Here is a 25,588-nt window from a genome sequence, read left to right on the forward strand (position 1 = left end):
ATAGTCATACAGAGAGAAAGAGAGAGAGGCAGAGACACAGGCAGAGGGAGAAGCAGGCTCCATGCGCCGGGAGCCTGATGTGGGATTCGATCCCGGGTCTCCAGGATCGCGCCCTGGGCCAAAGGCAGGCGCCAAACCGCTGCGCCACCCAGGGATCCCTACCTAATTTTTTTTAAAAAAAGATTTTTACTTATTTGAGAGAGAGAGAGAGAGCACAAGCAGGGGGAGCTGCTAAGGGAGAGGGAGAAGCAGACTCCATCCCAGGATCCCAGGCTGAGCTGAAGGCAGGTGCTAAACCGACTGAGCCACTCCAGGTGGCCCACAAACTACCTATTGAAATGATGTTTAGAAATAAAAATTGTTTTTATGGTCTATAAGTTACGATCCTACTATTTGAAGTTTTCTTCTGAATATAAGCCTTATACAAAGAACATTATTATACTTAAATTATCTCAACACAACTGTTTATCACAGGTTAAAAGGTTTTATTTTTTTTTAATCAAGTGTCAAAATAGCAGAACTTTTCATTTAAAGTGTACCACAGTAAACCAATCAGCTTTTGTTTAAAATGGAAAGTTTATTTGCTCAGTACACCAAATAGGATGCAAGCACTGTCATGACAAATATACAGAAATATGCAGATCAACATAAAACAGTAATTTAGTTTAAATGAAGGGAAACCTTTTAAAATGTTATGACAACATACTCCCAAGAATCTTTTCTTCAGTTAATTTAACTATACATTTCAATAAAATAAAGGGTAATGGATTAAATGGAAGTTAGCTTGTGAATTTTTCTTAAAAATAAAACTCCAACTCTATCAATCCATGCCAGTTAAACACTATAACTAAAATTTCCAAATAAGTGCAAAAGGAGATGAAAGAGTTAGTTACCTTTTTTGCTTGAACAGTCCAGAGGAAAATGGTTACTACAAATACAGCAGGCAAACTGTTAAGACTGACCGATCTAGAACATAGTGTACTAAATTTCAGTCTCAAATTGTGCTAAATGCTCATCATTAGTATGGCACATTTTGGTCCATGATATGGTTTAATGCCAAGACAGATCCCAATTTGTTACAGAAACACATACATTACTGTTGCTTTTTTTTGTTTTGTTTTTAAATATATATATTTTAAAAAGCCAGGTATACTTCCACATACAAAGGCATGTTTTTCCCAGGAGAAATTTACAGGAAGTAGTCTGGGGTGCGCCGGGTAACATGAGGCTCTCCACGACGAGGTGCTGGGTCAAACTGAAGGCTATAAATAGGAAAAAAGAAAGCAAATAGTTAAAGGACTTGAATTTGCAAGCAATCAAAGAATAAGACACTGTAGTATAAAGAGCAGTACTGATTTCCACTTTTATCATGTTTATGACTGGAATGACCCTGGGCCAGTCACTGTAGGTGTGTTCTTCCATAAAACTATCTCCCAAAGGTTCAATGATGAACCTCTTTTATCTGTTTTAACTGAAACAGATAAAATGTCTGGTTCAGTGCCTGGCATAAAAGATTTGCAATATAATATTCAGTTGAATAAAAGTTGTGAAAATAGCCATGTCTGTTTTCTAGACTTCAGACAGAAAGCATTTAGTCTCTCATGATTAAGAATGATTAGGGGTGCCTGGTGTCAGCCTCCCTGGTTGGTGTAGAGTCGGCTTCTCCCTCTTCCTCAGCCCGGACCCATGCTTGTGAGCTCACTCACTTTCAGATAAATAAAGTCTTAAAAAAAAAATTCACGTATTAATACATGTTCCAGTTTTCTAGTTTTCCTTTGTGTTTGGAGAACATATTTTGTATGACTTCGATATTTGAGGGGCAGAGGGAGAGAGAGATAATCTTGAGGAAGCTCCATACCCAGTGTGGAGCCTAAGGTGGGGCTTGATCTCATGACCTTGAGGTGACCTGAGCCAAAATTAAGAGCTGGGTGCTCAACGGACTGAGCTACCCACACACCCCTCAATATTCCTAAATTTACTGAGGCTTGGTTGATAGCCCAGCATATAGTCAATCTCAGATAATGTTCCATGTGCATGTGACAAAATCATATTCTGGTACTGTTGGGTGCAGTGTTCATAAATGTTTATAGTACTTCTCAAATCTTCTATGTCACTGGTGATCTGACTGAAAGTGGAATAAAGTCTCCAACTCCAATAAAGTGGAATAAAAGTCTACTTCTCTCTTCAATTCTGTTCATTTTTGCTCCATAGTTAAGTGCATATGTTTACAACTGGTAATTCTCAACTTATGACTCATCGTTGTGAAATGTCTTTATGTCTAGTAACAATTTTTACTTTGAAATCTATTTTGTCTAATTATTAGTATAACCAGTTCGGCAGTCATGTGGTTGCTATTAGCATGGTATATCTTTTTTCACCTAATTTACTTTTAACCCATTTGTTTTTAATCTAAATTATGTTTTCCGTAGCTATCAAAAGCTGGATCTTAAAAAAACAAAACAATCTGATCTTTGCCTTTTGACTGCATTACTTAAATCACTCACATTTAATATTGATATGACTAGATTTATACCTGCCATTTTCTTTTCCTGTTTCTTGATTCCCACTCTAACTGCTTTCTATTAAAAGGATATTTTCTAGTGTGTCATTTTAATTTAATAACTTCAGTTATTTTTCCTAAATTATTGTATTACTAGTTGCTCAAGTACTTAACTTACAGAATACTACTGCAGATTTATAAATTCTAGTGAATTAAAGAGAAATTTGTTCCTATATAGTATCTGATGTTATGTTATAATCCCCAAAAGGCAGTTAGAATTATTATTTCATACAATCTCATGCCCTTAAAGAAGTTGAGAAAGGAGAGCATGTGTATTCAAATATTTTGTTATATTAACCTTCTCATTTTTATTTATATTCTTCTTTTGGATTCAACTTATCAGTTAAGAAACACACAACAGTAATTATAAATGATAGTATAATTGCATTTTCCTAACGGATTTAAAAACCAGGGGCATATGGGTGCAAAAACAATATGCACGCATTTGTAATACAGCTGAATTTCTAAGAAACATAGTACACAAAAGAAGAGTCAAGAAAAGCCTTCCTGGGATCACATCAACATGACTGTGCACATATTTTAGCTATACCCACATAGGAACAATTAGAGTAGCATTTAGGATATTCTTATTTTTTTCTTTTAAGATTTATTTATTTATTCATGAGAGAGAGAGAGAGAGAGAGAGAGACAGGCAGAGGGAGAAGTAGGCTCCATGCCGGGAGCCCAACGTGGGACTTGATCCTGGGACTCCAGGATTGTACCCGGGGCCAAAGGCAGGTGCCAAACCACTGAGCCACCCAGGGATCCCCAGGGTATTCTTCTTTAAGAAGATTGATATTCATTCATAAGAGGGAGAGAGGGGGGGCAGAGAAGCAGGCTCCCCGCAAGGAGTCCGATGCAGGATTCGATCCCAGATCCCAGTATCACACCCTTAGCCAAAGGCAGATGCTCAACCGCCAAGCCACCCAGGCACCCTGCATTTTGGGTATTCTTGAAAACATTTCCAAGTCACATACAGACTATGCTGGGTCAAATAGTTTACCCTCCAAATTCATGTCTGTTCAGAATCTCAGAATGTGACACTATTTGGAAATAAGGTCTTTGCAGATGTTATTAGTTAAAGTGAGGTCATACTGGATTAGGCTGAGCCCTAAATTCAATCTGGTAGTATCATCCTCCTCCACCCCCCCTTTCTTTAAAGAGAGGAGGGTAAATGGGGGAGGGGCAGAGGGAGAATTTCAAGCAGGTTTCACGCTCAGCATGGAGCCCATCATGGGGCTCTATCTCATGACCCTAATCATGACCTAAGCCAAAATCAAGTCAGTGGCTTAGCCAACTGAGCCACCCAGGTGCCCCATCATTCTTGTACATCTTTACAAGAAGAAACACAGACACACAGGGGAGAGTGCCATTTGAGGACAGAAACTGGAGTGATGCATCTATATAAAACAAGGATTGTAGGAGCCACCAGAAGTTAGGGGGAGGGAAGAAAGGATTCTCCCCTAGAAACATCACCCTGCCAACACCCTGATTTCATATATATTTTTTTAAATTTTGTTTATTTATGATAGTCACAGAGAGAGACAGAGAGAGAGGCAGAGACACAGGCAGAGGGAGAAGCAGGCTCCATGCAGGGAGCCCGACGTGGCATTCGATCCCGGGTCTCCAGGATCGCGCCCTGGGCCAAAGGCAGGCACTAAACCGCTGCGCCACCCAGGGATCCCCAACACCCTGATTTCAAACTTCTAGCCTCCACAAATGTGAGAATTAATCCATTTAACACACCCACTTTGTGGTAATGTGTTACAGCAGCCCTAGGAAACTAATACATAGATTAATCAACAAAAGGGTATAATCCTCAATGATACTAGGGGCTAAAACACAATCTCTAATCAAATACTGTCTGAAGAAGTTACTCTGACCCAGGAGCAAATCCTAGGAAGTCAGGCTTAAAATCCCAATTACATACATCTCTGACAGTCTGGAAAAGGACACTATGTGCATCCTTAAAGTTGCACCCTCTCAGAATTAATCAAGCGAGGAGAATTCAAGGTACTAGTGCTTGGTTGAATTGTGAACCAAAATGTGAATTCCTTCAACTTTGATGGCAACTTCTTAGCCATATACATTCTTAGTGGTCTCACTAGATTAGGGTGAGCCCTTAATTTTTTTTTTTTTTTTAAGATTTTATTTATTCATGAGAGACAGAGAGAGAGGCAGACATAGGCAGAGGAAGAAGCAGGCTCCATGCAGGGAGCCTGATGGGAGACTCAATCCCAGGACTCCAGGACCATGCCCAGAGCTGAATGCCCAACCGCTGAGCCATCCAGGAGTCCTGAGCCCTAAAATTTTAATGACCAAAGAAGCTTGAGCACAACCTCTGACCAAAAAGTGGCTTGTGCCACCCAGAGGGAACCTCTAAATAACTGTTTAGTTAATAGAAGCTTAAAGATTAAAACCAGAGAAAAATCTGAGTAGGGCCCAGAGCAGACTGACTATGGAGTAGCTTCTATACAAGGGATCTAGAAAGATGGGAAGGGAACAGGTGGTGGCTCAAATTCCACAGATGCTGGCTGTTACTACTGAGATTATCATTATTTTTGAAAATATTTTATTTATTTGTTTATGAGAGACACAGAGAGGCAGAGACACAGGCAGAGGGAGAAGCAGGCTCCATGCAGGGAGCCTGATGTGGGACTCGATCCCAAGACTCCGGGATCACACCCTGAGCTAAAGGCAGATGTTCAACTGCTGAGCCACCCAGGTGTCCCTACTACTGATATTTAGATTTTCTAAAATAAGTGTTTCTCTATGGGCTGTATGCATTTAGGACAACATTCAGAATCCTACAATAATTGTTTAAAATAACTTTTTCCAGTTAAGTGATTGTTTCTGTTGGGGAGAGGGTTTGGCACATTCCTCACACCACTATTCAAGAAGCAGAAGCAGAAATCCTCTAATTTTAATAATGTACATTTAACTTTTTCCTTCTAAAAGCAATTATATACAATTACATTTTTTCTGTTACTTACAAGGAATATTTTAAAGTGTCATCTAATTCCATGATAGCAGCCTGGTTCCCACAACGATAACAGTAATTGGGTGCACTGAAAATGGTAACCACATTCCGATCATGACACCAATTGTATCCCTGCAGCATTAAGAAAAACACCAACATTTCACTATAAAATTAGACTCCTGACATGGGTAAATTTAGAAAACTAAATTCAGAAATTACAAATATTCTTGGTGGAAATGTAGTCTTCTATGCTGCCTTAAATGGCGTTCATCCTTAACAGTACACACCTCAAAAAAAAAAACAAAAAACAAAACAAAACAAAAAAACCAAAACCACACTACACACCTCCAATGAATATTCAACTGCTGAGCACAGGGTACTGCGACATGGAGCTCAGTAATAGCGTTGATTTATTTAAATCTATGCTTCAGGTCTTGGCTAGAATATGTATTAAAATTTCTCCCACAATGATGGAAAATTTATTTTTTCCTTTTATCAGTTTTGCTTTATATATTTTCAATCTATTTATTACTAAGTAAACACAAACTCAGAATTATTTCTTCCCTAGAGAACTGAACCAATTTTCATCAGTAATGACCTCTTTTTATTTCTATATATCTTAGAGGTATTCTGATGAATACTATTAGCTGTATTTTGGAAAGTTACCTAATTGATATTCCAATATACCATTTCCCCTCTACTTATAGTCTGTAGTGTCATTAAGTTTTAATTTTTATTATTTATTTTTTTTCATTATGTTTTAGATTCATCCCAAGTAACAGCTGAATTTTTATTATCTAATTCAGAGTCTCAGTATTTTTAGGGAAGTAAACATTTTCATCCATTCACATTTCTTAGGATTACTGATATAATTATGTTTACCTTTACCATATGAATTTATATTCCTTATTAACCATATATTCCATTATTAACTCCTCATGCCACAATTGGGTTGAAGTTTTCTCTAACATTTTGAAGCTATTCTCTGATTTAAAAGAATAAGAATTCTATTTATATTCCTTTAGTATTTAAAAAATAGTAACATCATGGTAGTTAAGCTGGTAGCTACCAAATTTCTGTGAGTGATTCAAGCTGATACCACCAAGGGTGGGATAAATAGATTCCATGACCCTAATATCATGCACTGGGGAGAATATCACATCATGCTGTGGTGTGCCTGCCCAAAATGCATACCCCGAATCTTAAGGAAACATCAGTCAAACCATAAGTGGAGGATATTTCTACAAAATAAAATCAAAGAACTGTTCACTGAACAGAGAAAATCCAAGGAATTATTTCCGTATCAAAAGAGACTGAATGTAGCATTCAGTCAGATCCTGGATTAGATTATACAAGCATACACACGATTAAGTTTTTTCCAAAAAAAAAAAAAAAAAAAAAAAAGTTTTTTCCAAACAATAATGTTAGTGAGATACTAAAAAAATTCAAATGAAGTGTTTAGATCATAGTACTATATGAATGCAAACTTCTAGACTGTGGTAATTATACTGTAGTAACATGAGAATATCTTTATGTTTGCAAAATACACATGGAAATTTGGAGGTAAAGAACCATGTCTGCAATTGACATTCAAATTGCAATTGACTAGGACCTTCCCCTATTTGTTAAAACCAGCTCAATTTTTTTCTCCTTTTGTTAATAGGAATGTTTCATGAAGCCTTATTACAGAGACATAGATCTATTTGAAATAAAAATCATCATCATACCTCCATTACAAGTTGGTGAGCTCGAGAAACCAGTGTGAGACCATTGGCATGGTTAAATGTTTCAGAAATGTCTTGTCCAAATGTGTAGCCAGCACCACGAGGTGAAATACCCCACCCACCACGATCATCTGGATCTGACCACAACAGATCACACATTGGGCCCTGGCCAAGAAAATTAAGTACATGTTAGACATTTTTAACAGTCAAAAAAAAAAAAAAAAATTAACAGTCAAGTTTAACCAATTTAGCTTTACCACAATGTGGTTGTATTTCTTTCCTTTCAAAATTAAAACTAAGTTTACCTCATGTGGAACTTCTTGTAAACGATCCAAAGCTCTAATATGATCCAGTGTATCTATGGATGGAGAGAGGCCACCGTGGAGGCAGAATATCTGTTTGTGAAAAAAAAAAAAAAAAAAAAAAGTTTTATTAAATGCTGAAAGTTAATTCAGAGTAAAATAAATAATGGTTACAAAATGTAAATCTTTAAAAAATTGTAAATCTTTTTTTTTTTTTTTTTTTTTAAGATTTTAGTTATTTATTCATGATAGATAGAGGCAGAGACACAGGCAGAAGGGAGAAGCAGGCTCCGTGTCCGGAGCCTGACGCAGAACTCGATCCCGGGACTCCAGGATCGTGCCCTGGGCCAAAGGCAGGCGCCAAACCGCTAAGCCACCCAGGGATCCTTGTAAATCTAAAGATTTTATTTACTCATGAGAGAGAGAGAGAGAGAGAGAGCGAGCGAGCATGAGTGAGCAACACGGGCAGAGGGAGAAGCAGGCTCCATGTAGGGAGCCTGATGTGGGACTCGATCCTCGGTTTCCAGGATCAGACCCCGGGCTGAAGGCGGTGCTAAACCACTGAGCCACCCGGGCTGCCCCTAAAAAATGTAAATCTTGATAGCTCTTCTTTTCAAAATAGAGTTTAATAATATTCACTGTGGAAAATTTCTAAAATATTTTGTAGTGTTTCTTCCCCCTTCTCTAGTGAATAGGATCTTTATTCTTGGGATTCACCATTACATTTCCTGCTAACACATAAGTTTTGTTGCTTCTCTTACAGCAAAGACACTACCAATTCCTGTTATTGGCTCCAGTAGCTTTTCAGCTTTCTTAGAGTTCTGAGTACATAATCATGTTGTTAGCAAAATATTTCTTAATTTCTTCTCAATGTTTATACATTTTAATTATTATTTTTTAAGATTTTATTTATTTATTCATAAGAGACGCAGAGACACAGGCAGAGGGAGAAGTAGGCTCCATGCAGGGAGCCCGACCGTGGGACTCGATCCCGGGTCTCCAGGATCATGCCCTGGGCTGAAGGTGGCACTAAACCACTGAGCCACCCAAGCTGCCCCATTTTAATTATTTTTATTGCTCAGTGCACTAGCAAGAATTTCTAAGACAAAACTGAAAAATACATTGTTTTGTATGTTTTGGGTAAAATATTTATCCCCAGACCCATCCTCTGATAGTAATGTCTTATTTCTCATTCTTAGTGGTTTTTGGTGACCATTTTTTTTTTAAGATTTATTTATTTATTTGAGGGAGTAGGGGGAGGGGAAGGTTAGGACACACAGAAAAGGTTATAATCAAATTCTGAATGGATCTAATATGCCTATGACAATTCTGGGCTTTTATGCAGTTTAGGAACTGTACACTTGTACCATAGGTTATATATTTATTTTTTGGTACCACATGTTTTATATTTAAAGTTAAATAAATAAAAAAAAAGTTAAATCAGTTCATGTTCACAGTGATTATGTTAGAAACTGGGATAATAGAAACTTGCACAATTTTCTTGTATTTCTGAATGTTTTACAGTATGTCTATAATACTCATTACAGGTGGAAACAAAGCATGTACTTCTTAATAGAGATGTAATACACAATATTACTGCTTGCAATTACCATGAAAACAGGAATAAAAAGTTATTAATGGTAACCAGCAAACACTGTATATGTATGGAACTAGTTTTTTATTTATTTATTTATTATTTTTAAAAGATTTTATTTATTTATTCATAGAGACAGAGAGAGAGGCAGAAACACAGGCAGAGGGAGAAGCAGGCTCTATGCAGGGAGCCTGACACAGGACTTGATCCCAGGTCTCCAGGATCAGACCCCGGGCTGCAGGCGGCGCTAAACTGCTGCATCACCAGGGCTGCCCTGGAGCTAGTTTTAAAAAACAGCTTTGCTTTATTAATACTATACTTCAGGATCTTTTTTTTTTTTTTTTTTAATTTTTATTTATTTATGATAGTCACACACAGAGAGAGAGAGAGGCAGAGACACAGGCAGAGGGAGAAGCAGGCTCCATGCACCGGGAGCCCTGACGTGGGATTCGATCCCGGGTCTCCAGGATCGCGCCCTGGGCCAAAGGCAGGCGCCAAACCGCTGCGCCACCCAGGGATCCCTATACTTCAGGATCTTAAGTATTTATTTATTTATGATATTTATCTGTAACAGAAAAATCATACTGAAAAATTCTTTGGCCGAAACATTTACACACATATCAGAGACAAAAGGGAACTCTGCCGGTCACAATGTACATAAAACTTATCCTGGGGATCCCTGGGTGGCGCAGCGGTTTGGCGCCTGCCTTTGGCCCAGGGCGCGATCCTGGAGACCCGGGATCAAGTCCCACATCAGGCTCTCTGCATGGAGCCTGCTTCTCTCTCTGCCTGTGTCTCTGCTTCTCTCTCTCTCTCTCTCTGTGACTATCATAAATAAATAAATAAAAATTATAAAAAAAAAATAACTTATCCTAATTCACTATTCTGAGATTTTAATTTTAAGGAAAAGAGGCAGAAAAAAACAAGGAGATGCAGAAATCACGTCATGTAAATCTAAACCCTAAATTACTAATAGAAAATCTTTTCTTTCATTCCTCCCCCACCCACCAAACAAGCGGATACACACCTGTCCATCTACTAAAGCTGTAAGTGGAAGATAATCAAATAGATCTGTGAAATATTTCCAAACATTGGCATTTCCATACTTTCGTAGACATTCATCGTAAAAGCCATAAACTTGGGTAATTTGTCGGCTTTCATGGTTTCCTCTCAATATTGTAATGCGTTCTGGATAACGCACCTGCACGAAGAGCAAAAGAAATTCATTGTATAAAACATATTTTTACTAGAGTTACATTAAGCACATTAACTTCTGACCCAATTCTTTAAATGTTTCTTTTGTGTGCTGTTACATTAAATGTTAATTCTGTTTCAAAATTAAAAATTTTCTCATTATTGACTGACCTTCAAAATATTTATAGTCCTTCATTTCTATTTATACCACCCTCACTGGAACCCTTACTAACTGATACCTGCTATTATAATAAAATTGTATCTGATTCTTGGTCTTTAATATCTTCTTCATCCTCATATGATCACCAGTCTTCTAGGTCTTTCCACAACACTATGATGTCTTATTGCTGAATGGATACAGAAGGTTACAGATTTGTACCTGAGATAAACTCCTTTATATATTAATTTCTTTCTCCCCTTTCAATTTTTATTTCCCACAGAAAGACTGTATTTGCTAACAAAAACAGGCCCTTGCCAAATCTGGACAAGATTTCAAACATATTTAAAGTCTCCTTTTCATAACAAAACACGGAGACATACCTTATAGCATACTATTTAGTTAGGAATGTGTCTGATAAGAAGTATGAAAAAGCAACAGATTCTGTAAATCAAATTAACCTAAAAGCTGCAAATCGTATTTCAATTTATACATATAAACTATCCATTATGTGTCCAAAATTAAGCTCACTGTTTAAAGCTAGGTGCCAGATCCACATAAACGTTAATAGATGACTTCTGTTTAGAGACTCATCTCACTTACGAAGTATGAGATGTAAATAATACATTCAAACTGTGCAGTGAGGAGCTAAAGTGTTTCCTTCAGAGCTCCTTCAATCACTTCAGCGGAGGAAAGAGTTGAAGGGACTGGCATGGTGTCTGGCATCTTTCATAACTGATAGTGCAGTTGCTGGAATAACAGAGCTAACCCATGCAGATTAACAGTAGGGAAACATCCTGAAACTACTCTGGAGTCTAAATATTAATGACTGGATTCGAGTTTCACGAACAAGGAGACTGGTCCATGGACAATTTGCAACGAATGAGTTTTGAGGCTGAGACTCAGAAAAAGTTACTCCTGAGGTCAAGAGCTAATAAGTTAAAGAAGAGTTGGATCACAAGTCAGATTTTCTCCAAATTCCGTGTTTGACATGTATTCATTCAGTCATTCCACAAACGTCTACTGAGCACCCAGTATGAGTCAGGCACTGTTCTTTGGGGGATGCGATAGAAAACAACACAAATTCATAGTGTGCTCCTCTTGATCCACATTTCAGTCAGCAGAGACAATCAATAAACAAATAAGTAAAATAAAAATAAAAGATGTAAAACAAAACAAAACAAAACAAAACACTATGCAATATAAATAAGGGGTGGGAAAGTAAGTTTCCCAGTAATTGAGTGTAGAAGGAGTAAGGCTAAAATGGGTGAAGGCTTCAAGGAAGATGTAACTGAGTCTTGGCAGAAGACGTAAGAAATCAGGGTGACCTTATGGGGAAATCAGAGAACGAAATAATGAAGACAGAGCACTGAAACTCTTTGACTGGAGACTCAGAATTTATGCTACCAACTACTGGCAGACAAATTCTGGCTACACTCCAGCCAAGGAGTCTGAGCTTGATTCTATAGGTAACATGGAATCTCTGAAGAGTTTGGGAGCAGAAAAGGAACAATAGGAAAGTGTTAAATAACGGAGATTTAATCTCAAAACATATGTAAGGCAAATTTGGAGGGGGTCAGAAACATTAGTTCCCATACCCTTACACTAACTGAAGCTGTGAAGTGATGAAGGTATAGATTGTGCGGCAAAAATAGAAACCGGAATAACAGACTTCTCAAGGCAAGAATTTTTTTTCTTCAAGGCAAGAATTAAAAAGACTTGCTAATTGACTGTATATGAGGGATACCTGCCTAAGTAAAAAATGGTTCCAAGACTTCAGCTATGAATTACCTAAGGGAATGGTACAGAAGTAGGCAGGGCAAGTTCAATGTATCATTTTCATTTCTCTCTCTTTTACAAGGTGTAAAACCAACTATTATATTTTAAGGGGCTATAAACTGAATAGATCATAAAATAGAACAGATGACATGCAATATAGCCACCCTCGCATTTAAGTTTGGAAAAAAAATTGGATTTCATTCATCATACCTTTAATGCCACAAGAAGAGTCACAGTCTCCACTGAGTAATAGCCTCTGTCTACATAGTCGCCCATGAACAGATAGTTTGTATCTGGTGATTTTCCACCAATTCTAAAAAGTTCCATAAGATCATGAAATTGACCATGCACATCTCCGCATACGGTTACAGGACAACGAACCTCTTGCACATTTGATTCTTTTGTTAAAATTTCCTTAGCCTGTTAAAAAAAAAAGAAAAATGAATGAAATCATTAAAAATGTCATTTTTTGCATATTAAAATAAATACTGGGAAAAAAGACATCTGAAATTAGTCTTAGAAAATCATAAAACTTAAACCACAATGAGATACCAATTTACATCTACCAGGATAGCTAAATTTAAAAGGTAACAAATGTTTCTGAAGATGTGGAGACATTGGAACTCTTAAACACTGTTGGTGGGAATGTAAAGTGGTACAGCTGCCATGGAAAACAGTCTGGCAGTTCCTCAAAATGTTAAACAGAATTATCATGTGATCCAGCAATTCTGTTCTTAGGTATATGCTTAAGAGAAATAAAAACTTAAGTTTACACATGTTCATGGCAGCTTTATTCATAATAGCCAAAAAGTAGAAACTACCCAAATGTCCAATAAGTGATGAGGCGATAAATAAAATGTGATATTGCCCATTCAGTGGAGTATTATTCAGCAGTAAAAAGTACTGATACATGCCACAACTCTGAAAACACTGTTAAATGCAAGAAGGCAGTAACAAATGGCCATATGTAATTTGACTCAAATTACATGATACATCCAGAAGAGGCAAATCAACAGAGACAGAAAGATTTAAAGGTTGCCTAGGGCTGAGAGGAGTAAGGGATAAAAGCGTACAAGAGGTTCCTTTGGTGGGTAATGAAAATGTTCTAATATTGTGGTGATGTACATATCTGTACTATACTAAAAGGCAGTGAGCTGTATACTCTAAATGAATGCACTATTATTCATGAGAAAGATGTCAAAGGGAATTCTATCTCAAAAACTGTTTTTTTGGGAGACACGAGGACCATGTTCTGACACAAGCTGACGGCCCTCGACTACCACAATCTGGCTGGCTTCAACTGCAAAGATGAAACAATTTAGAAACTTTATTGTTTGGCTTGAAGACCAGAAAATCAGACACTACAAGATTGTAGACAGAGGTAATTTAAGAAACATCCACAGCAGTGACTGGCCCGAGTTCTTTGAAAAGTATCTCAGAGATGTTAACTGTCCTTTCAAGATTCAAGATCGACAAGAAGCAATTGACTGGCTTCTTGGTTTAGCTGTTAGACTTCAATATAGAGATAATGCTGAAAAATATAAGGACTTGGTACCCGATAATACAAAGATTGCTGACAATACAAAGATTGCTGACAACGCAGCTTAAAATGCCGAGCTGTTGATCAATTTGGATGTAAATAATCCTGATTTTAAGTCTGGTTTAATGGCTTTGGCTAACCTTCCTCAGATTCAGCATCATGATGATTACCTGGTAATGCTTAAGGCAATTCGCATTTTGGTACGGAGTGCCTGACATAAGATGCAGTTGCCAAAGCAAACCAAACAAAAGAGGGCTTGCCTGTTGCATTAGATAAACACGTTCTTGGTTTTGACACAGGAGAAGCAGTTCTTAATGAAGCTGCTCAAATTCTGCGATTACTGCATATAGAAGAGCTCAGAGAGCTACAGACAAAAATTAACAAAGCCATAGTAGCTGTGCAGGCAATTATTGCTGATCCAAAGACAGACCACAGACTGGGTAAAGTTGGAAGATGAACGTTTTAGGATTTCAGCTTCTCATCTGATTAGTACAATTGGGAACCATGTACGCGCTGGCATGTGTTTGGAAATCAAATGTCACATTTTCAAGGGAAGAATCCTAGAAAATTGATTATGTTCTCAAGATTTACCATCGTTTTTTTCTTTAATAAAGTTCAGGAAAGTGGAAAAAAAACCCTGTTTTTTGGGGGGGCACCTGGTGGTTCAGTCAGTTAAGCGTCAATCTCAGCTCAGGTTTCGATTTCAGGGTTGTGAGTTCAAGCCCTGCCCTGGGCTCCACGCTGGGCATGGAGCCTATTTAAAAACAAAACAAAAAGCCCCCCCTTTCTTCCCTCTCAACAAATAATCTTATTTGCATTTTTATTTTTTAAGATTTTACTTATTTGAGACAGAGAGAGCACACTCAAACACAAATAGGATGGAGGGGGAGATGGAGAGGGTGAAGTAGATGCCTCACTGAGCAGAGAATCTGATGTAGGGCTCGATCCCAAGACCCTGAGATCACAAACTGAGAGGAAGGCAGACAGCTGACTGAGCCACCCAGATGGCCCTTATTTGCATTTTTAAAAAGGTTAATAAAGTTACAAATCAGTTATTCTAATTTTTTGGTAAACACCTTCTAACATTATACCTCATCTACCCAGCAACTCTAATAGAAAGAGCCCAGAATCAGAGCAAATTAAAAAGGCCTCTGAAGTATAAAGCAGATTATGATTAAAGTAGATGTACCTCCCCACTAACCTGCCAGAAGAGTCTGTTAGGGCCTTTTCTGGCCCTATTGTTACGTGCAAAATTCTAATAAGCTATTTATGGAGTTTCCAGATCTGTGGCAGATTAGGAACAGAAAACCAAGAAGAACAAGAGGTAAGAACTGGGCCCATTGTAGACATACAAACTAAGAGTAAGAAACAACCCAATATGTGAGGGTGATGGCAGAGAAAATGACATGGCAACAGAATTCAAACACTAAGAATGAAACTTAAAGTAGGACCCAGCACAGAAAAGTGGAGGCTGGTAGGAGAGTAGAATTTTAGCGACAGGTATCTGCCTTGCCAGATGTGATCATCTAAAGAGCATTAAGAACATGAATTTTGAGTTCCTATCATTCTGCATCTGTGTTAACTGATCTTAACATTCTTGCCAATGGATGTGAAATAGTATTTTAATTTGCACCTCTGACAAGTAAATTTTTTTTTAAATGGCTTTTTTTAAAAAAAGATTTTATTTATTTATTCATGAGAGGCACAGAGAGAGAGAGAGAGAGAGAGAGATAGAGAGAGAGAGGCAGAGGGAGAAGCAGGTTCCACACAGGGAGCCCGACGTGGGACTCGATCCCGGGTCTCCAGGATCACACCCTGGGCTGAAGGCGGCGCTAAACCACTGAGCCACCCGGGCTGCCCTTAAGTGGCTTTTTAATGTTTATTGGTCTTTTTTTTTTTTTTTTTTTTGGTGAAATGCTTAACTCAAAATTAGGCTAATTTTTCTATTTGGTTTATATTTTCCCTATAGAGTTGTACTAGTTTTCCTCCCTCTTTATGATCTGTGCTGCTTGGGTCTTCTTTTAGAAATTGTTCTCCAGGGGCTCCTGGGTGGCTCAGTTAAGTACCTGCCTTCGGCTCAGGTCATGATCTCAGGGTTCTGGGATGGAGCTCTGTGCCATGCTCCCTGCTTAGCAAAGAGTCTGTTTCTCCTGCTTCCTCTGTACCTCGTTCCCCCAACCCCTTGTGTGCACTTAAACAAATAAAATCTTAAAACAAAAACAAAAAACCCTGTTCTCCATGAAGATGGTAAAAAAAAGGCACTCCCGCATTTTTTATCCTTGTTTTTCACATTTAACAGGTCTTTAATTCAGCTGGAAATTGTTATATGATATAATGTAGGGATTTTTTTCTTTTAAAAGATTTTTTTTTTTAATTTTTATTTATTTATGAGAGTCGCACAGAGAGAGAGAGAGAGAAAGGCAGAAACACAGGCAGAGGGAGAAGCAGGCTCCATGCACCGGGAGCCCGACGTGGGATTCGATCCTGGGTCTCCAGGATCGCGCCCTGGGCCAAAGGCAGGCGCTAAACCGCTGCGCCACCCAGGGATCCCCTCTTTTAAAAGATTTTAAGTAATCTCTACACCCAATGCGGGGCTCGAATTTACAAACTCCCAAGATCAAGAGTTGCATGCTCTTGTGACTGAGCCAGGCAGGCACCCTGTGATTCATTCTTTATTTTTCCTATCAGCTAATCAGCTAGTCCAGCATTATTTATATAGTGCCATCCTTTTGTAAAGACCCATATTCTGTTTCCTGATTTCTTATTTGTACTGGAAACAACCTCTATCTATACTCTCTCAGATTTTCCTGAAGAAGCAGTCTTTTGAACTGTACTGCTGTCATCACTGATGGTGCCCTGAGCTGGCTAGAATCTAGGCTGAAGTTGTGGACGTGGTCCTCACGCTGGGCCCGGACTCTGCCGAGCTGCTCCTCTCTTTCCAGACATGGATGGAATGCCACATGGTTAGGGGCTGAAAGTGGGATGCACAATCTGGAAATAGGTGGGAGTCATTTCATCGTGTGCATCTTGACCAGTGGAAAAGAGAAAGAAGGAACAGGAAAATAAACTGCCATCCTATTTTTTCCTTTCGTGGACTCCTCCGAGGTAGCATTTGTCTGGATTCGAATGGCAGAAGCCCTACCTCCCAAGGCAACATCATCATATATCACACTGTTTCTTCCTGTTCCTTAGGATTAAGTTTGCTTTTTTATTTTGGGTTCTTTGTATAGTGTATTTCCCAAGCTATATATTCCTTCCTTGCTGGCAGTTATTTGCTTGCCATGCTGTTCTCCCTTTGTCACTGAGCTATCAGTCTAAACTTTCTATTTACTCCAACATATTGTGTGACATTTATTAACTCCCACTCTACCAACATGTGGAGTTGATTTGTACTCCCCCAATGCACCACAGGTTTAAAGTCAAGGTGCAAAAGAACTGAAATTCTTTTTGTAACCAAGAAAGGTGAGAGGGCTCACAAGGGGGAATGTGGGATCTAGAATGCCTACAAACTGTATTCACTTATGAGGGTTTTTAGGGGCCACTCCATTCCCACAGGAAAATACTCTCAGGCTTTGGACATGTTCCCCAGCCAATGTGTTGTCTTAGTTTGAGTAGTCTTGATGCATTCAATTCTGTCCCTGTCATTCCCCATTTCTTTCCAATAGCCATTTCTACTATTTCTCAGACAAAAGAGGAGTGAGCTCAAGATCCCACTTAGCTGTCTCTTTTCAGAGATACTGGGATATCAATGAGAATCCTTTGGGTTTTGCTGGCTCATGCACATAGTTTGGAGTGGCAGGGTATAGTAAGGAGTGGTACCTCATTGTGTCACTCCGTGATCACAGCCCGGGGCTATGTCTCTTTTCAATTACTGATTATTTCCTGTCCTTTAACTTTTTTCCTGTTGGTTGTTCACATCATTTTTAGTAGTCAGAAAAACAGCAGGTAATTATTTTCCTTGCTGTTGGCCAGACCACATCTGGAGTAACCCGATGCATCAGGTGGTAAACAAAGAGGCAGTGACTACAAACATATGCTTCTTTTCCATCCATGAGATTGGTATAAATGACATTTACCCACTGTTAGCAAGGCTCTTCTTCTTCTTCTTCTTCTTTTTTTTTTAGCAAGGCTGTTCTCATACCCTATTGGTGAAAATGTACATTTATACATCTTCTTTGGAAAGTAACTGACAGTAGCTAACAAAATGTAAGATGATCTGAGGCAAAGACTGCCTAACCTCAATGTCTACTCTCTCCTTCTTTCTCCATAATTAATATAATTGTAGTCAAGGTAGCCATATTCCCAGCTCAAAGACTACTTTCCAGCTGCCTTAGTTCAGGCTGCTATGACAAACACAATAGACAAGGTGGCTTCAACAGCAGAAACTGCTTTCTCACAATTCTGAAGGTTGGAAATTCCAGTATCAAGGTGCCAGCTGACTTGATTCCTGGTGAGGACCCTCATCCTGTTTTGTAGAGGCATGCTTACATCGTAGTGAGAAAAATCATCTCTCTAGTGTCTCTTCTGATAATGGCACTAATCCCACTCATGGGAGCTTTATTTTCATGACCTATCTCTCAAAGACCTCACCTCCAAATACCATCACATTGGTATTTAGCCTTCATATATAAATTTTGGGAGGACACAAATACTCAATCCATAGTACCAGCCTTTTGTGCAGCTACAAAGGGCCATAAGACTAAGTTCGGGTTAGTGAGATACAAGAAGTGTTATATGGGGATCAGAAAGTTTCCTTAAGGAGGGGGCATGCCCTTCAACACTCTCCATCTTGTTTCCTGGAATGTTTATGTAACAATGGCTGGAACTCCAGAGGCCACGTCAGACCACAAGGACAAGAGCTGCTCCCTCATAACAGCAGAGCAGAGTGCTGGAAGATGTGGCAGGCTGAAAAAACACCCACAAAGATACAGTCACTTCCTGATCATCAAAACCTGTGAATATTATCTCACGTGAAAAACATGTGATTAAGGATTTTGACAGGAGGAGCTTATCCTAGATTATCCTGACAGACCCTAAATGAGTTTTGAGAGAGACAGAGACAGACAGATACACACATCCCCAGAAGACAGACAGAATGAAGTGCTGTGGCCAAGGAATGCCAACAGCCACCAGAAGCCTGTAAGAGGCAAGGGACAGATTGTCCCAGCGCTTCCAGAGGGCATATGGCCCTACTGACACCTTGATCTTGGACTTCCGGCCTCCAGAGCTGTGAGAAAATATATTTCTGGTCTTTTAAGCCAGGCAGTTTGTAATAATTTGTTACAGTAACCACAGAAAAGTAATACAGCAAGTGCCTGGTTTCCTAGCAACTTTGTAGAGCTACCGTATCATCCCAGGAGTGCTTATCTATGTATTTGCTTATACATAAGAAAAGTACAAAAATTGCTACTTTAGTTAAGCCTTTACTTTGGGTTTTCTGTTACATATGTGAAACCTAATGCTGATATTGTATATAAAAGGTATTTGATATAAAAATGAAAAAGGCAAGTCATAAAACTACTACATGCTCATCTGTTAAGTAAGGAAAACTGTCTAGGAGCTCCACTCTAAGAAGCTGCTCTACTAATTTTTAAATATGTTAGGTTTTCCAAATAGCTGGTTTAGCTCATAGGGGCAAAATACTTATAGCAAAGTCAGCCAAGTCCAGTGAAACCACTGATGCATCAGGGGGGTAAAGAAGAAAGTTTTTTTTTTTTTTTTTTTTAAGAAGAAAGTTTTTAAGGAGTTTATAAAATCCAAATCCTAAAGTCAACAGGATCTTAGTAAAATAGCTGAAGACTGAGAAAACAATTAGCAGAGGTTTTTCAAAAGCAACATAACCTCCTGCAATGGAGCTATCAACGGGAAAAAAAAAGCCAATGGCAACAAGCTTAAAATGAGAAAGCTTAAAATTGTCATTTACTTAGCAAGCAACGAGTAATTTGTTTTTCAAGTTAAATAGGAGTAACCGAAATTTTGCAGTTAAATAGAATCCTCAAATCATAGAATATTAAGAATTTAGCCAGCTAATCACATGTAAAAATCCACTAAACGAAACATCAAAAACAGAGAAAAAGTTACTTAACAGATAGTAATTGTATGGGACAACATTCATTAGGCTGATAAACCATTCACTTTGATGTACACCATACACAGCATTCACCCGACACATCAAAATATTCCTGAATGTAACGTTTATGTGTTCCTGCAACAAACATTTATTTGTAAAGTATCTGTTGTAGGACAGGCACTAGAGATAAAGAGAGGTACAGGGAAACTCTCTAGCATCAACAGGCTGGCTTAGATGGGCTCAACTAAACAAAATAAAACTTTCTGTATACAGTAAGAGATAAAGGAGAAGCCTGGGAAAATATTTATAGCACACAAGAGAATAGAAACATACTGACCTCTATCATCTAGAGATATTTGTAGAATAAACTATAATATGTCTTAAAAAATCATTGATTGGCAGTCACATTTTTGGGAACTCCTAAGAAACTGTATGAGTATTTGGAAATATAAAGCTCTGAATTAGCCATCTCTGTTTCAATTGTTAAATGGAAGAGGGCTTGTAACTATTTTTATACTACCGGACTTAAACTAGAATTTAAAATTATATTTTCCTGTATTGTAACATCATCAACTTATTTTAGGTCTAGGTAAGGAGATTTTGTAATATTGATGGTTTTAATAGTTCCAAGATTTGTAATATTGAGACTGTTGAAAAAACTTTTTTTTGAAATTTGTTTTATTTGCCAATAAAATATCAGTAATACAACCTACATAAGGAAAAGCTCTTTTCAATCCTTAAATGTTAAGAGTATAAAGGGGTCAGGAGCCTAAGAAGCTTCAAAATTTCTATGCTAGTGCCTGTTCTGTTGACCAACATGTAATGTGAGAGATCATATAAAAGGTAAGCAGATTCGTATTTCTACAAAGACATGTATCTTGTTCACATCAACTTGTTTTCAGTGACTGTTAGTGTCCTATTACTCTAATCCAAAGTACTAAAGTTAGAATATGTAAAACAAATCACAAGGAAAGTCTGCATTTATGTTGTAGGAATCACAAAGTCTATTTCTGGATTCATCTAGGTCAACTGGGTGCACCTAGCCCTGACTTTTAATTTGAAGTGACCCTAAGCAGTAGGGACAATGGCAAGTTCTATTCCAAGAGCTGTCCTCTCCAGCGTTCTAAAACATTTCTAAGGTATGATTTTGACTGTGGGCTCCATTAGCTCTTAATTCCTGTAAAATTTCCTTCTGGGTTCTCCAGCTTTCCTTTTGATTCTAGGCTACTATATATTTTTCCATTTCTGCTTAAATTAGCCTGGTAGACTTTCCTAAGAGTTATGAACAATGTAGCCCATATTTTTTCTTCTCTTTGTCTGTGGTTGGTTAGAATGAGATATGTGTATAGAAATCTTCCAGGAAATAGCGACTCTCCTCCTGATTCAAATCTAACTGTGTAACCTTAAGAGTTATTTACTTTTCACTTTCTTCATTTAGAAAAGGTATCTATTGGTCTGTAATTCTAAAATATGATCTTGAGGGTTGTGAATTTGAGCCCAATGGTGGGTGTAGAGATCACTGAAATAAAAAAGACATGCAGTCTTGCTTCCGCATGTAGAATCTGGGAATAGCTCTTCTTTTCCAAACCGAAATTCTTTAAGGGTTGATTTTTTAGCTGTTTGGTAAATGCATTATTTTATTATATTACTGAAATTATCCTTTTCTGGTTGGAGGGGCAGAGAAGACAAACTGTGGGCTTATTTTTCTCACATTAATGAGAAGCCTGGAGGTAGGTGTCCCTGGATTTGTGGCCCTTAAGGGCCATCACGGCAGGACTCTACACCCAACTTCTTTGTGACCCTCAGTAAACCAAACTGCAACTTGTGGTCACAAGATGGTGGTACATCTCTAGTCACTATCTGGTACCCTATTTCAGCAAGAAGGCAGAAAGGACAAAGGACCAGAGAGTACATGCTAGCCTAGTTTATCCATCTTACAAAACTTTCCTGTAAGTCTCACTCAGCCATTCCTGTTACCTCTTACTAGCCAGCTGAGACAAGCTCCCTGCTGCTCCAATGTATCACTGGCATGCAACTAGAGTAAGGTAGAGTTGCTGCAATGTGTAATTCCAATTGCAACTGAAGGAAATTTTTTCTAAGATTTATTCATGAGAGACACACACACAGAGAGGCAGAAACACAGGCAGAGGGAAAGCAGGATCCCCAGAGGGAGCCCGATGAGGGACTCAATCCCAGGACCCTGGGTTCATGACCTGAGCCAAAGGCAGATGCTCAATCACAGCCACCCAGATGCCCTCAAGGAAATTTTAAATTATTAGTCCTCTAACACAGGATCTGACAAATAGTTCAAAAGTGTCTAAAAATCACACATGAAACAATTTTTTTACCAAGTTTACTCCATATGAGAGCTTCCCAATTTTGTTCAGGAGAAAACAAATCTACTGAATAGCAAAAATCAGTAGAAAGTTCAACTGGAGCTGGTGTCATCTATTTTTTTTTCATTTTTAAAAAAGATTTTATTTATTTATTCATGAAAGACAGAGAGAGAGACAGAGAGACAGAGACACAGGCAGAGAGAGAAGCAGGCTCCATGCAGGAAACCCGACGCGAACTCAATCCCGCAGGCCCTGAGCTGAAGGCAGATGTTCAACCGCTGAGCCACCCAGATGTCTGTCTGTCTGTGTCTGTCTCTATCTATCTATCTCAACCAATCAGTTCCAACTCTGAAAAGCAAATCTGCTTGATATGTAATCTCTATCATTTACTGTCTTACTTTAAATATAAACATAAAAAGCACCAAAATGTGAATATTATCCAATGCAATTGTTCTTTTAAGTTTTCAATTAGTGAGTTTTGCACCTCGGATAAACCTCATTGGCTATGATACCGCCACTGCACAAAGCTCAATTGTTCTTTTAAGAATATATGGTTATCTTAAACCAGCAGATTTTACAAATCTACAAGGATGCGTTAATAAGATTGGATACAGAATGTGTGTATGTTTCACAGTTATACTCCCTGAGCTTCTAACTACATAGTAGTGAAGACAGTACTTCTCAGGCCAGTGTGATAACCACTCCACTCTCCCAATTTTTATCTCCACTGTATAGATCCTCTAGATGTTTTTTAAACATTGGATTTTTAACTTCTACCTTTTCTTCAGATACCTGGCTCACCGAGCAATCATATTATTGCAAGATCACTTTGGCTTGCCTTCAGGGAAATTGTGTCGTACTGGTAGAAGTATACAGTTCAGGGATCCCTGGGTGGCGCAGCGGTTTGGCGCCTGCCTTTCGCCCAGGGCGCGATCCTGGAGACCCGGGATCGAATCCCACATCGGGCTCCCGGTGCATGGAGCCTGCTTCTCCCTCTGCCTGTGTCTCTGCCTCTCTCTCTCTCTCTCTGTGACTATCATAAATAAATAAATAAAAAAAAAAAAAAAAAAAAAAGAAGTATACAGTTCAGCTAATATTTAAAATTCTTAATGTAAAAACTTTTGTGTGTCAGGGGCCCCCCAAAACATCCCCAGGTTTGGTAGTGATTCACAAAGACCAACAGAACTCAGTATAGAGTCATACTGATGATTTATTACAACATTAGGATACAAAGTAAAATCAGCAAAGGGAAAAGGCACAGGGAAGCAAAGTCTAGAGTAAGTCAGGTGCAAGCTTCCAAGTCCTCTTCCTGGGAAGCCTCAGAGTGCACAGGATGCCTGCAGCAATGAGTTATGACAAGTGTGAAATGCTGACTACCAGGGAAGCTCACTAGAGACTTAGTGCCCAGGATCTGTAATTGGGACCTGGTAACATAGGTACCCCTGCCTAGCATTTACCAAAGTGAGGAAAGCATGTGCTCAGCATAAATCACACCGTCTGTGTAACAGTTGAGGCACCATGAGTCATTCTTAACGGGGATGGTGGGAACTCTCCCCAAATTAAAATTCCCAGACATCAAAACGAGGCCTTTCTACAGATTTTCAGGACCACTAGGTCAACTTTCTTCTGTACAACTTGTGATTCTATATGTAAAAGTCATGAATGATTTTTAATGTTACTTAGCATCCAAACTTTAAATATGTCTAGGACACCTATGAGACTAATTTCAAACCTGTAATGTGAATGGCTGTGGGGATGCCACTTGGCAGGAAGCTGTTACTGTTGCACCCAATGCTGTATACCTAGCCATTCAAACTTGTTTCCTTTCTCACCTATTTAAAGACACATTCTTTTTTGCTGCTATGAACCAAATCTATTTAGGAAGACAACTGAGAAAACAAAAATTTGTGAATAATGTTCAAATAAAATAGGATGAAATGAAACATTTTCCCTCCTACCCATGTTTTAGGAACACAGAATATGAAAACGTGCTAAAATCTCCTCTGCCCAAAAGGTGACATTCTATTTCTATTTTTGTGCTGGTGCCCATTACCAGAGCCACATTAATGAGAAACTACTGAATCTAGTTTTGGCAGAGTCAGTATGCAGATTTTCTGTCCCCTCTATTTACACATAAATTATCAGTTCTAAAACATTATAAGTAAATTCATCTGAAGAAAGCCACAGAACAGGGATGCCTGGGTGGCTCAGCTGTTGAGCATCTGCCTTCGGTTCAGGGTGTGATCCTGGTCCAGGGATGAAGTTCCCTGCATCAGGCTCCCTGTGGGGAGCCTGCTTCTCCCTCTGCCTGTATCTCTGCCTGTGTCTCATGAATAAATAAAATCTTAAAAAAACAAAACAAAACAAAACGGGGATGCCCCGGTGGCTCAGTGGCTCAGCGGCTGAGCATCTGCCTTCGGCCTAGGGCAAGTCCCATGTCAGGCTCCCAGCATGGAGCCTGCTTCTCTCTCTGCCTATGCCTTTAACTCTCTCTGTCTCTCATGAAAGAAAAAACCGAAAAAACCAAAAAAAAAAAAAACAAAAAAAAAAAAAAAAAAAAAACTAAAAAAAAACCCAAAAACCACCCCTCTCTTAAAAAAGCCACAGAACAGACTGATCTGTGAAACAGGTGAGATTAAATGAAATTAAAAGTTCTGCAAAGCTAAGTTAATAATAAGCAGGGTGCCCATCCTCCTACAGTTACAAGGCTCTTTTTTTTTTTTTTTTTAAGATTTTATTTATTTATTCATGATAGAGAGAGAGAGAGAGAGGGAGAGAGGGGCAGAGACACAGGCAGAGGGAGAAGCAGGCTCCATGCAGGGAGCCCGATGTGGGACTCGATCCCAGGTCTCCAGGATCGTGCCCTGGGCCAAAGGCAGGTGCTAAACCGCTGCGCCACCCAGGGATCCCTACAAGATTCTTGATAAATGACATTTGATCTATTTTTTTTCCCTGAGTATAGTTTATACTGTATTATATTAGTTTTCATGTGTACAGGAGAATGATTCAACAATTCCATACATCTCTTGTGTTCAAGGTACTGGTAATCCCGTTTATCCATTTCACCTGTGTCCTCATCCCACCCCTCTGGTAATCACCAGTTTGTTCGCTGTATTTTAGAGTCTTTTTGTTTCATTTTTTATTTGTTCATTTGTTTTGTTTCTGAAATTCCATCTATGAGTGAAATCATACAGTATTTGTTTTTCCCTGACTTATTTCGCTTAGCATTATACCCTCTAGGTACATTTATGTTGCAAATGGCAATATTTCATTCTTTTTTTTTACTGAGCAGTATCATATATACAGCTTCTTCTTCTTTTTTTTTTTTTTTTACAGCTTCTTTATCCATTCT

At 38.6% G+C, this 25,588-nt stretch overlaps 1 protein-coding gene and 2 pseudogenes across 1 annotated transcript in view; 1 reads left to right on the forward strand and 2 right to left on the reverse strand.

Moving 5' to 3' along the window:
- Positions 1-557: 557 nt before the first annotated feature.
- The window catches only part of PPP2CB (protein phosphatase 2 catalytic subunit beta), a 34,173-nt gene continuing 9,142 nt past the window's right edge, over positions 558-25,588 (reverse strand). Inside the window, exons 2-7 of the mRNA XM_041753434.1 lie at positions 12,501-12,710; positions 10,188-10,361; positions 7,570-7,659; positions 7,268-7,429; positions 5,554-5,672; positions 558-1,262 (exon numbers count right to left, since the gene is read on the reverse strand). Of these exons, the coding sequence (XP_041609368.1) occupies positions 1,190-1,262; positions 5,554-5,672; positions 7,268-7,429; positions 7,570-7,659; positions 10,188-10,361; positions 12,501-12,710 (828 nt within the window). The 3' untranslated portion in view covers positions 558-1,189. The remainder of the gene's footprint in view (positions 1,263-5,553; positions 5,673-7,267; positions 7,430-7,569; positions 7,660-10,187; positions 10,362-12,500; positions 12,711-25,588) is intronic.
- Positions 13,538-14,451, forward strand: LOC121489948 (annotated as a pseudogene).
- LOC121490319 lies at positions 22,635-22,765 on the reverse strand (annotated as a pseudogene).

This window comes from Vulpes lagopus, chromosome 4, assembly GCF_018345385.1.
Source record: "Vulpes lagopus strain Blue_001 chromosome 4, ASM1834538v1, whole genome shotgun sequence".
Lineage (NCBI taxonomy): Eukaryota > Metazoa > Chordata > Mammalia > Carnivora > Canidae > Vulpes > Vulpes lagopus.